The sequence below is a fragment of the Saccoglossus kowalevskii genome, chromosome 13 (genome assembly GCF_978046115.1).
Source record: "Saccoglossus kowalevskii chromosome 13, keSacKowa6.1, whole genome shotgun sequence".
NCBI classification, from domain to species: Eukaryota; Metazoa; Hemichordata; class Enteropneusta; family Harrimaniidae; genus Saccoglossus; species Saccoglossus kowalevskii.
This window is the reverse complement of record NC_140653.1, coordinates 33,314,803-33,327,309: the sequence shown is the minus strand read 5'-3', so window position 1 is coordinate 33,327,309 and position 12,507 is coordinate 33,314,803. Positions and strand designations below refer to the sequence as shown.

The 12,507-nt window shown below is 33.9% G+C and overlaps 1 protein-coding gene across 4 annotated transcripts in view; it reads left to right on the top strand.

The window, feature by feature from the left end:
• Nucleotides 1-12,507, top strand: part of LOC102804119 (dual oxidase 2-like) — a 52,620-nt gene that overhangs the window by 30,059 nt on the left and 10,054 nt on the right. For all 4 annotated transcript variants that reach the window (XM_085507246.1, XM_085507245.1, XM_085507244.1 and 1 more), the window contains 8 exons: nucleotides 682-860; nucleotides 1,052-1,173; nucleotides 2,050-2,187; nucleotides 2,359-2,478; nucleotides 3,191-3,393; nucleotides 9,440-9,631; nucleotides 11,374-11,587; nucleotides 12,015-12,108. In XM_085507246.1, the coding sequence (XP_085363372.1) occupies nucleotides 682-860; nucleotides 1,052-1,173; nucleotides 2,050-2,187; nucleotides 2,359-2,478; nucleotides 3,191-3,393; nucleotides 9,440-9,631; nucleotides 11,374-11,587; nucleotides 12,015-12,108 (1,262 nt within the window). The remainder of the gene's footprint in view (nucleotides 1-681; nucleotides 861-1,051; nucleotides 1,174-2,049; nucleotides 2,188-2,358; nucleotides 2,479-3,190; nucleotides 3,394-9,439; nucleotides 9,632-11,373; nucleotides 11,588-12,014; nucleotides 12,109-12,507) is intronic.

The window sequence follows — 12,507 nt, the reverse complement described above, 5'->3', positions numbered from 1 at the left end:
TTCCTAGAATCACATCACATGGGAGCACTTCATAGAATCACATTGGAACACTTCATAGAATTACATCACATGGGAGCATTTTCTAGAATCACTTCACATGGGAACACTTCCTAGAATAACTTCACATGGGAACACTTCCTAGAATAACTTCACATGGGAACACTTCCTAGAATAACTTCACATGGGAACACTTCCTAGAATCACATCACACAGTACACTTCCTAGAATCACTTCACATGGGAACACTTTAAAGAATCACTTCACACGGGAACACTTTCAAGAATCACTTCACATGGGAACACTTCCTAGAATCACTTCACACGGGAACACTTCCTAGAATCACATCACATGGGAACACTTCCTAAAATCACTTCACATAGGAACACTTCCTAGAATCACATCACATGGGAGCACTCCCTAGAATCACTTCACATGGGAACACTTCCTAGAATCACATCACATGGGAGCACTCCCTAGAATCACTTCACATGGGAACATTTCCTAGAATCACATCACACAAGAACACTTCCTAGAATCACATCACATGGGAACACTTCCTAGAATCACTTCACATGGGAGCGCTTCTTAAATCTCTAATCAATTTATTTGTAACTATACATATAGATGACACCCCCTCTTACGTTAACATGCAATATAATGTTGTTTGTTTTTGTTGATTAGATTGTTGAGAGACTTGCCAAAGTGCATGACGATGACATTACCAAGTTAGACATCTGGACTGGTGGTCTAATGGAAACTGACATCAATGGACCTGGTGAATTGTTTCACACAATAATCTTAGATCAATTTATTCGAATTAGAGATGGAGACAGATTTTGGTATGAAAATCGTAAAAACAAGTAAGTATGTTCAGATTCACATTTGTTATTTAGGTTGTATTGTCAGTAAAACTTAGTTGAAAGCCTATCAAGTCTGAGTATCTTGGCAAAAAGTCAAAGTTGTGGCATTTGTGAGTTGTATTAATTGAAACATGACATGCCATTTATTAACATGTATAGAAGTCTTCCCATTGATGTGTTTGTTTATTTAGTCTCTTCACAGAGCAAGAGATAGCTGAGATAAATAGTATTACTCTATATGACATCATTGTTAAAACAAGTAGTTCAATTTCTGAAGATGATATACAGAAAGATGTATTTCATCACTATGCTGGTAAGTTTAATATCATTGACAGTCGCTTTGTTAACACAAGTGAAGGTGACTCATAACTGGAAGTGTTTTTTCAGCCCCCTCCAAACACTGATGTGCCAGAACAGGGCTTATACAATTGTAACTTGGTTTGGTGCATTCGTTTGTCCTCTGCTATTTTGGGCATTAACCAATTCATTCAAACTTGATACACATGTGATGTCACAGATATTACACAGGTACTTTTTTTTTAATTTTTTTATTCATGTACATGAAAGTGGTATTCCGGGGCCTTTATGGCCCTTTTTGCCATTTTTTGTCAAAAGAATGTGCGTTTTGATCGATTTTCATGAAATTTGCTACAAGGGTGAATCACCGAAACATACAGATGCAAGTTCAATTTTTTTTTAAGCATTTGTCTTTTCTTTTTTTTTTGGATTACACCAAAATATTCAATATAATTTAGTCTAGAATTGGGTGCCTATATTAATATTTCTGTAGGATATCAATACAATGTAGAGTTTTTACTACTGCTTCACTAACATTAAAACTTTTTAAAAAAATGACCAAATTATTCAAAAATTGTTGTGTGATGATTCACATACATGTACCTCATTCATATTTAACATTTTTATGGATGCAGAAAGATGCAAACTATTCAAAAAATGCAATTTTAAGGGTGTTTTGTGGAGAACCTGGTTCAGTGACCATATATGTTTATTTCAGAACTTTGTACATACAGTAACCCAACCTAACCTAACCCAAGTCATGCTGGATTTTGAGAATTTTTGAGTATTTTTTAATAGGAGAAAACCACCTTAATATTAACATAAAATTTGCACAGATATGCTTTTCTTAATGTTTACATTTCCTTCAGTAGATTTACTTTATAATTTCCAGGTGATAAGTGTGAACAGCCATATCAACTTAATCAGACAGATATGGAGGAGTGTACAGAGATTGAAACATTTGATTATTTCTCTGGAAGTGAAGCATCTTTTATTCTTACTTTCTTTGCATCTGGTTTATTTGCAATCGGTGAGTTCACATATTATTTTTAATACATTTTTTTTAACTTCATTGCGTAGCACGTAAAAGTAATAAAAACTGCGAAGATACAATCTATAGTAAAAATCACTGTTCTGTTATAGCTGTTCTAAAGTATACATGATATTTGTGTTAAGGTAATATTTGTTGTATTCTTACTAGGTTGTATATTGTTGTTGTTTTTCCTGGGCCGGAAGAAAGATGCTGCTATGAAGACCATCAGAGCTGGTGATCGCAAGAAACATGCTAACAAAATGGATTCAGATGAAAGGATCTTTATAAGTAAGTACTTACTAGTTCCTATTCAGACACAGATTGACCTATGTGCGACCGTGATTGCCGCATCTGTGTGTGCGTCAAGACCTTATCTTAGACATGCCTTGTGCTGAAAAATCATTAAAATCAAGCATTTCTGGCATTCCAGAACCGAATCTTAGCTGTTTACAGATGGGTTTTGTTTAAACTTAGTACATATATTAGACAATATGGGTCCCTGTTGCATTTCATTTTGTTTTTTAGATCGGATTCAAATAGGTTGACTGGTAGCCATTTTGTTTTAGATGAATGTGGTGTAGACCCATATCTCTGAAATGCTTTGACCGATTATGTTCTAATTTTATATTTTCATTATACATCCTGTCATAGATATATGTTTTGGTTTGGCCATTTTGTTTTAATTAATGCTGCTCTAGAGCAATATCTCTCAATATGGACAAGTAATTGTTGTATGATCAGATACAAGATGACAGAAAGTCAATCATTTTAATGTTAGAAAATCAACATAATCAAGCATCAGCTTGTTTATGTTTGAACTATATTACTATAAACAAAACTATATATCTTAAATTTGATAACTAACAGGGACTATGCCATGCATGGCTTGTTATGCATATCAAGCTAAACTTCTGCTGCTTGCAATGAATTCATGTGATATTTATCCATATTTTGATGATTCTTTATACTTGAATGAAACTCAAATTACTGATATTTTCAGCAAATGAATGGCGTGGCAAAGAAAGAGAGCGTGCAATTAAAGTGAAACTTGGTCCAGGCCGCCAAATGAGTGTGCTTTCTGACTTTGGACGTGTACTGCGTATGGTTGAGTTCACTGATGCTGTAAAGACAATCGATATGCAGGTGGCTCCAGATAAAGGACGTAAAATGATGCTTATTAGAGTAGAGAAAGAATATGATCTGGTAAGTAGAATATAATTACCTATATCAAATGCATTATTAAAGTGCCTGTGAAATGCCTGCTACTTTTTTTGTCTAAAATCATTTATTGGTACATCAATATTATTAGTCCCCGTTCGGACGGAGTCCGAAAACGGGGACTTATGTTTTGCCCTGTGTGCGTCCGTCCGTGCGTCCGTCCGTGATCACCTGTATCTCGAACATGCATGGACCGATTATGTTCAAACTTCACTCATACATCACACATTATATGGGACATATGCACATGCATTTTTTTCATGATCCGATTAACGATAGCCGAATAGCGGCCATTTTAAGGCCGAAAATGCATCAAAATCGCACATTTTCACCATTCCGGACCCGGATCTCAGTTATGCATGGACGGATTTTGTTCAAATGTGGTACATACATTAAACATAATAGGACCTTGATGCACGTCATTTTTTTTTCGGATCAAGTTCGAAATGGCCGACTGGCGGCCATTTTGTTTTAAAGAATTCAGTTCTGGATCCGTATCCGAGACATGTCTGGATTGATCAAGTTCACACTTCACACACACAAGGTACATCATGTCACAAATATGTATGGGCATTTGTTTCATGATCCCATTAACGATAGCCAAATGGCGGCCGCTTTAAGGCCGAAAATGCATTGAAATCGCACATTTTCACCATTCCGGACCCAGATCTCAGTTATGCATCGACGGATTTCATTCAAATTTGGTACATACATTAAACATAATAGGACCTTGATGCACGTCATTTTGTTTTCCAGATCAACTTCGAAATGGCCGACTGGCGGCCATTTTGTTTTAAAGAATTCAGTTCTGGATCCGTATCCGAGACATGTCTGGATTGATCAAGTTCAAACTTCACACACACAAGGTACATCATGTCACAAATATGTATGTGCATTTGTTTCATGATCCCATTAACGATAGCCAAATGGCGGCCGCTTTAAGGCCGAAAATGCATTGAAATCGCACATTTCCACCATTCCGAACCCGGATCTCAGTTATGCATGGAAGGATTTCGTTCAAATTTGGTACTTACATTAAACATAATAGGACCTGGATTCAGTTCTGGATCCGTATCCAAGACATGTCTGGATTGATCAAGTTCAAACTTCACACACACATGGTGCATCATGTCACAAATAGATATGTGCATTTGTTTCATGATCCGCTTAACAATAGCTGAATGATGGCCATTTTAAGACCGAAAATGCATTAAAATCACATATTTTCACAATTCCGGAACCAGATCTCAGTCATGCATGGATGGATGGATTTTGTTCAGATTTAGTACAATGTGTTGTACATATGCAGGTGCATTTCGGTCATGATCTGCTTTGAATGTATATGTCACTCAAAGATGAACGGAACGGGGACGTGTCATTGACAATGACTTGTTAATTTTTATGTTTCTAAGCATAAAATATTTGTCTAAAGTGAAAAAATGGGTTTGAAACTCAGTCTAAGGCAACTTTATTTATCCCCGTTCGGACGAAGTCTGAAAACGGGGACTTATAATTCGGTCTCCGTGCGTCCATCTGTTCGTCTGGAGTCATATTTCAGAATCCGTCCGATCGATTTCGTTCATTCTTTGCATGTGCCTAGTATTTTATGTGGGACATATGCACATGCAGTGGTTTAGCGATTCGATTCAAAATGGCCGACTGGCAGCCATCTTGTTTTTTAGCTCCGCTGTCGACTTTGTCAAGCGGAGCTTATCATATGAGTGATTGTCCGTCGTCGTCCGTGTCAATGTTTTACTTTTTCGACTTCTTCTTGAAAACTACAAGCCTGAATGCTTTGATACTTGGTGTATATGTACCTTGGGTAGACCTCTCTTAGGTTTGTTCATTTCATGTTGATATCTTCAATTCTCTAATTTTGGTGAATATTTTTGTCATTTTTGGTAAAAAGTGATATTTTCGACTTCTTGTTAAAAACCGCAAGTCCAATTGCTTTGATATTACATATATAGGTACTACATGTGGACCTCTCTCAGATTTGTTCATTTTGTAATGATATCTTTAATTCTCTAATTTTGATGAATATTTTTGTAATTTTTGGTAAAAAGTGATATTTTTGAATTCTTGTTGAAAACAGCAAGTCCCATTGCTTGATACTATACATATTGTTCATTTTCTAATGATATCTTCTGTTCTTTAATTGAAATGTGCATTGCTAACAGCGGAGCTATCTCAGCCGATAGGCTGCTTGTTTGAAAATGTTGTATTTTGGACATGCTTTGTCAGTTTTCATTCATATTTGGTACATAGATTATACATGTTAGGATACATGTCCATGACAGTTTGTTTCAAAATCGGATCAAGGATGGCGGATTGATAGCCATCTGACTTTTTGGCCTTACTACTATATTTGCAAGATTTATGTAACATTTTCATTCGTATTTGGCACATACATCATACAATGTTTCATAAGCAGATCAAAGATGGCCGAATAACAGCTGTTTTTATTTTTGGCCATATTACTATATCTCTGTCACCATGTATCATTTTCATTGATATTTAGCATGTCATAAATGGATACATGTACATGTCAATTCAATTAGCAAATTGATCAAATATGGTCGACTGGCGGCCATCTTGTTTGTTTAAAATATTTTTGAATTCTTGTTGAAAACAGCAAGTCCCATTGCTTGATACTATACATATCGTTCATTTTCTAATGATATCTTCTGTTCTTTAATTGAAATGTGCATTGCTAACAGCGGAGCTATCTCAGCCGATAGGCTGCTTGTTTGAAAATGTTGTATTTTGGACATGCTTTGTCAGTTTTCATTCATATTTGGTACATAGATTATACATGTTAGGATACATGTCCATGACAGTTTGTTTCAAAATCGGATCAAGGATGGCGGATTGATAGCCATCTGACTTTTTGGCCTTACTACTATATTTGCAAGATTTATGTAACATTTTCATTCGTATTTGGCACATACATCATACAATGTTTCATAAGCAGATCAAAGATGGCCGAATAACAGCTGTTTTTATTTTTGGCCATATTACTATATCTCTGTCACCATGTATCATTTTCATTGATATTTAGCATGTCATAAATGGATACATGTACATGTCAATTCAATTAGCAAATTGATCAAATATGGTCGACTGGCGGCCATCTTGTTTGTTTAAAATGTGATAACTTGGACATCCTTTCACTTGTGATCTATTTTTTCTTTGCTATGTCTTAAACCGGAGGGGTCGTCACGCAACACATGTTCAAATTTGATGTAAATAAACAATCTGTTGTATACGCCACTTTGGACTCAAGTTTCAAGGACATGCTCACGACAACCTCTCCACTTTAATATGACAAGCACAAAGAGAGTTTGGTTGTTTTAAAACAAGACTCCTCATTAGCTTCTCATTTGCATACAGAAATACCCCTGATAACCTATGTAGTGAAACTTGCCGGACAGCTTGCATTGCCAATACGTGTATATAAGGCACATTTCTTTTACAGTTTTCTCATTTTTGACTAAATTGCCACTTACAGTGGTATTTATGATGTTTACAGTAGTATTTATGATGGTTACAGTGCTATTTATGATAGTTACAGTAGTATTTTGATGATTACAGTATTATTTAAGGAGATTACAGTGGTATTTATGATGGTTGCAGTGTTATTTATGATGGTTACAGTAGTATTTATGATGGTTACAGTGGTATTTACGGATGGTTACAGTGGTATTTATGGATGGTCACAGTAGTATTCAAAGAGGTTACAGTGGTATTTATGATGGTTACAGTAGTATTTATGATGGTTACAGTAGTATTTATGATGGTTACAGTGGTATTTATGGATGGTTACAGTAGTATTTATGGTGATTACAGTGTTATTTATGATGGTTACAGTAGTATTTATGATGGTTACAGTGCTTTTATGATGGTTACAGTGGTATTTATGGATGGTTACAGTAGTATTTATGATGGTTACAGTAGTATGATGGTTACAGTGGTATTTATGATGGTTACACAGGTATTTATGATGGTTACAGTGGTGTTTATGATGATTACAGTGGTATTCAAGGAGGTTACAGTGGTATTTATGATGGTTACAGTGGTATTTATGATGGTTACAGTAGTATTTATGATGGTTACAGTAGTATTTATGATGGTTACAGTAGTATGATGGTTACAGTGGTATTTATGATGGTTACACAGGTATTTATGATGGTTACAGTGGTGTTTATGATGATTACAGTAGTATTCAAGGAGGTTACAGTGGTATTTATGATGGTTACAGTAGTATTTATGATGGTTACAGTAGTATTTATGATAGTTACAGTAGTATTTATGATGGTTACAGTAGTATGATGGTTACAGTGGTATTTATGATGGTTACAGTAGTATTTATGATGGTTACAGTAGTATGATGGTTACATTGGTATTTATGGATGGTTACAGTAGTATTTATGATGGTTACAGTGGTATTTATGGATGGTTACAGTGGTATTTATGGATGGTTACAGTAGTATTTATGATGGTTACAGTAGTATTTATGATTGTTACAGTGGTATTTATGGATGGTTACAGTGGTATTTATGGTGATTACAGTGTTATTTATGATGGTTACAGTAGTATTTATGGATGGTTACAGTGCTTTTATGGTGATTACAGTGTTGTTTATGATGGTTATAGTAGTATTTATGGATGGTTACAGTGGTATTTATGGATGGTTACAGTGGTATTTACGATGGTTACAGTAGTATGATGGTTACAGTAGTATTTATGATGGTTACAGTAGTATTTATGATGGTTACAGTGGTATTTATGGATGGTTACAGTAGTATTTATGGTGATTACAGTGGTATTTATGATGGTTACAGTGGTATTTATGATGGTTACAGTAGTATTTATGATGGTTACAGTAGTATTTATGATGGTTACAGTAGTATGATGGTTACAGTGGTATTTATGATGGTTACACAGGTATTTATGATGGTTACAGTGGTGTTTATGATGATTACAGTAGTATTCAAGGAGGTTACAGTGGTATTTATGATGGTTACAGTAGTATTTATGATGGTTACAGTAGTATGATGGTTACAGTGGTATTTATGATGGTTACAGTAGTATTTATGATGGTTACAGTAGTATGATGGTTACATTGGTATTTATGGATGGTTACAGTAGTATGATGGTTACATTGGTATTTATGGATGGTTACAGTAGTATTTATGATGGTTACAGTGGTATTTATGGATGGTTACAGTGGTATTTATGGATGGTTACAGTAGTATTTATGATGGTTACAGTAGTATTTATGATTGTTACAGTGGTATTTATGGATGGTTACAGTGGTATTTATGGTGATTACAGTGTTATTTATGATGGTTACAGTAGTATTTATGGATGGTTACAGTGCTTTTATGGTGATTACAGTGTTATTTATGATGGTTATAGTAGTATTTATGGATGGTTACAGTGGTATTTATGGATGGTTACAGTGGTGTTTATGATGGTTACAGTAGTATTTATGATGTTTCAATTGTATTTATGATGATTACATTAGCATGATTGCAGTAGTATTTATAATGTTTCAGATGATTACATTAGCATGGTTGCAGTGGTATTTATAATGTTTCAGATGATTACATTAGCATGCTTGCAGTGGTATTTATAATGTTTCAGAAGATTACATTAGCATGCTTGCAGTGGTATTTATAATGTTTCAGATGATTACATTAGCATGGTTGCAGTGGTATTTATAATGTTTCAGATGATTACATTAGCATGCTTGCAGTGGTATTTATAATGTTTCAGAAGATTACATTAGCATGCTTGCAGTGGTATTTATAATGTTTCAGATGATTACATTAGCATGCTTGCAGTGGTATTTATAATGTTTCAGATGATTACATTAGCATGCTTGCAGTCGTATTTATAATGTTTCAGATGATTACATTAGCATGCTTGCAGTCGTATTTATAATGTTTCAGATGATTACATTAGCATGGTTGCAGTAAGATTCATTGCAAGCCATTTTATAATCTTCAATCTTTTATATTCACAGGTTATGAAGTTTCGCAACCAAAATGACCGAGATAATTTCATCAAGGAATTCCAGGAATTTCTTGGTGCATCTGAAGTTGGTATCGGTAGTAAGCGTAAGGAAATTAAACAAGACTTGATGTTAAAGCATGCAGTAACCAAAGCACATCGTCAGCAAGTCTTGGAGAGATTCTTCCGTGTTGCATTTGCACAGGTAAGCTGAACAGGTTATGAAGTTTTGCAACCAAATTGTTAATTGTAGGCATTCAATATTGATGTGAGTAAGGAGAATTTAAATAGTAATGAACAATGACTTGTTAATTGTAGGCATTCAATATTGATGTGAGTAAAGAGAATTTAAATAGTGATGAACAATGACTTGTTAATTGTAGGCATTCAATATTGATGTGAGTAAGGAGAATTTAAATAGTGATGAACAATGACTTGTTAATTGTAGGCATTCAATATTGATGTGAGTAAGGAGAATTTAAATAGTGATGAACAATGACTTGTTAATTGTAGGCATTCAATATTGATGTGAGTAAGGAGAATTTAAATAGTAATGAACAATGACTTGTTAATTGTAGGCATTCAATATTGATGTGAGTAAGGAGAATTTAAATAGTGATGAACAATGACTTGTTAATTGTAGGCATTCAATATTGATGTGAGTAAGGAGAAATTAAACAGTAATGAACAATGACTTGTTAATTGTAGGCATTTAATCTTGCTGTGGGTAAAGAGAAATTAAACAGTGATGAACAATGACTTGTTAATTAATTGTAGGCATTTAATCTTGCTGTGGGTAAAGAGAAATTAAACAGTAATGAACAATGACTTGTTAATTGTAGGCATTTAATCTTGCTGTGGGTAAAGAGAAATTAAACAGTAATGAACAATGACTTGTTAATTGTAGGCATTTAATCTTGCTGTGGGTAAAGAGAAATTAAACAGTAATGAACAATGACTTGTTAATTGTAGGCATTTAATCTTGCTGTGGGTAAAGAGAAATTAAACAGTAATGAACAATGACTTGTTAATTGTAGGCATTCAATACTGATGTGAGTAAGGAGAATTTAAACAGTAATGAACAATGACTTGTTAATTGTAGGCATTCAATATTGCTGTGAGTAAGGAGAATTTAAACAGTAATGAACAATGACTTGTTAATTGTAGGCATTCAATATTGCTGTGGGTAAAGAGAATTTAAACAGTAATGAACAATGACTTGTTAATTGTAGGCATTTAATCTTGCTGTGGGTAAAGAGAAATTAAACAGTGATGAACAATGACTTGTTAATTGTAGGCATTCAATACTGATGTGAGTAAGGAGAATTTAAACAGTAATGAACAATGACTTGTTAATTGTAGGCATTCAATATTGCTGTGAGTAAGGAGAATTTAAACAGTAATGAACAATGACTTGTTAATTGTAGGCATTCAATATTGCTGTGGGTAAAGAGAATTTAAACAGTAATGAACAATGACTTGTTAATTGTAGGCATTTAATCTTGCTGTGGGTAAAGAGAAATTAAACAGTGATGAACAATGACTTGTTAATTGTAGGCATTCAATATTGCTGTGAGTAAGGAGAAATTAAACAGTAATGAACAATGACTTGTTAATTGTAGGCATTTAATCTTGCTGTGGGTAAAGAGAAATTAAACAGTGATGAACAATGACTTGTTAATTGTAGGCATTCAATACTGATGTGAGTAAGGAGAATTTAAACAGTAATGAACAATGACTTGTTAATTGTAGGCATTCAATATTGCTGTGAGTAAGGAGAATTTAAACAGTAATGAACAATGACTTGTTAATTGTAGGCATTCAATATTGCTGTGGGTAAAGAGAATTTAAACAGTAATGAACAATGACTTGTTAATTGTAGGCATTTAATCTTGCTGTGGGTAAAGAGAAATTAAACAGTGATGAACAATGACTTGTTAATTGTAGGCATTCAATATTGCTGTGAGTAAGGAGAAATTAAACAGTGATGAAGCTAAGGAAGTCTTAACCTGTGAATTGACAAAAGCTGAATTTGCTGAGGCGATGTCATTAAAATCAAACTCACTATTCGTGGAAAAGATGTTTGATTTAATCGACAAAGATCAAAATGGTTATGTGAACTTCCGAGAGTTCTTAGACATGTTGGTGATTTTCTCCAAAGGTAGGGCTAGAAATATACACTTATTTATTTTAATCTATGTGATGTTATACTTGCTCATACTTAAATATTGCCAATATAATTTTCATTGCATACTGAAACAGGTTTGGTTCTAAATTGTAAAAAAAATAGAATCTTACTTATTAGCTCTATAACTGCTATAGTGAAATGTCATATATTGTAATTGTTACCCAATTATTAATATTACCACATTTGCTCTTATAATAACTCTTCTGCTTACGCTAATCATAGACATCAAAATAAGTAATATTTTAATAATTCAGCAAATGTCATTTTTTGTTTATATGCGAGATGTTTATATGTTTATATATCGGAGATGTGCTTCTGGTACAGCAAGATGGTTCCAGTAATGTACTTGTTAATTCTCTGGTTTTCAGCACAATTAAATTGTATATTTTTTTACTTGTAGGGTCTCCTGAAGACAGACTCAAACTCTTCTTTGATATGTATGATTTAGATGGTAGTGGAAGAATGACACGAGAGGAATTCAAAAAGATGATCAAGTAGGTAAACTTATTGGTCAATTACCAAAGATCAGGCACTGTTCTTCTTTTCATTGTAAATGATAGATAGATGATTTTATTTGGAACATACCAAAGAAACCTTGAGTATTGTCCAATAATAATAACGACCAAAAAAACAACTTTCAGGACAACAAAACATACAGAACTAAAACATATGATATGATACAGGAGATTTAATTCAACGTGTATCTTTTTTTTCAGTATTTTGTAATCTGTTTTTTTCGGCCATTATTGGCCAATTGTTAGCTACTTCGGTCACATCTATAACCATTGTTTTGCAATGACTTTGCTTGATATGTTATACTGGTGTAGAATATTGGTCAGATTTCAATAGCTGTCTGATTGCCTGATTCACATACACATTTATCTTTTCCTCAG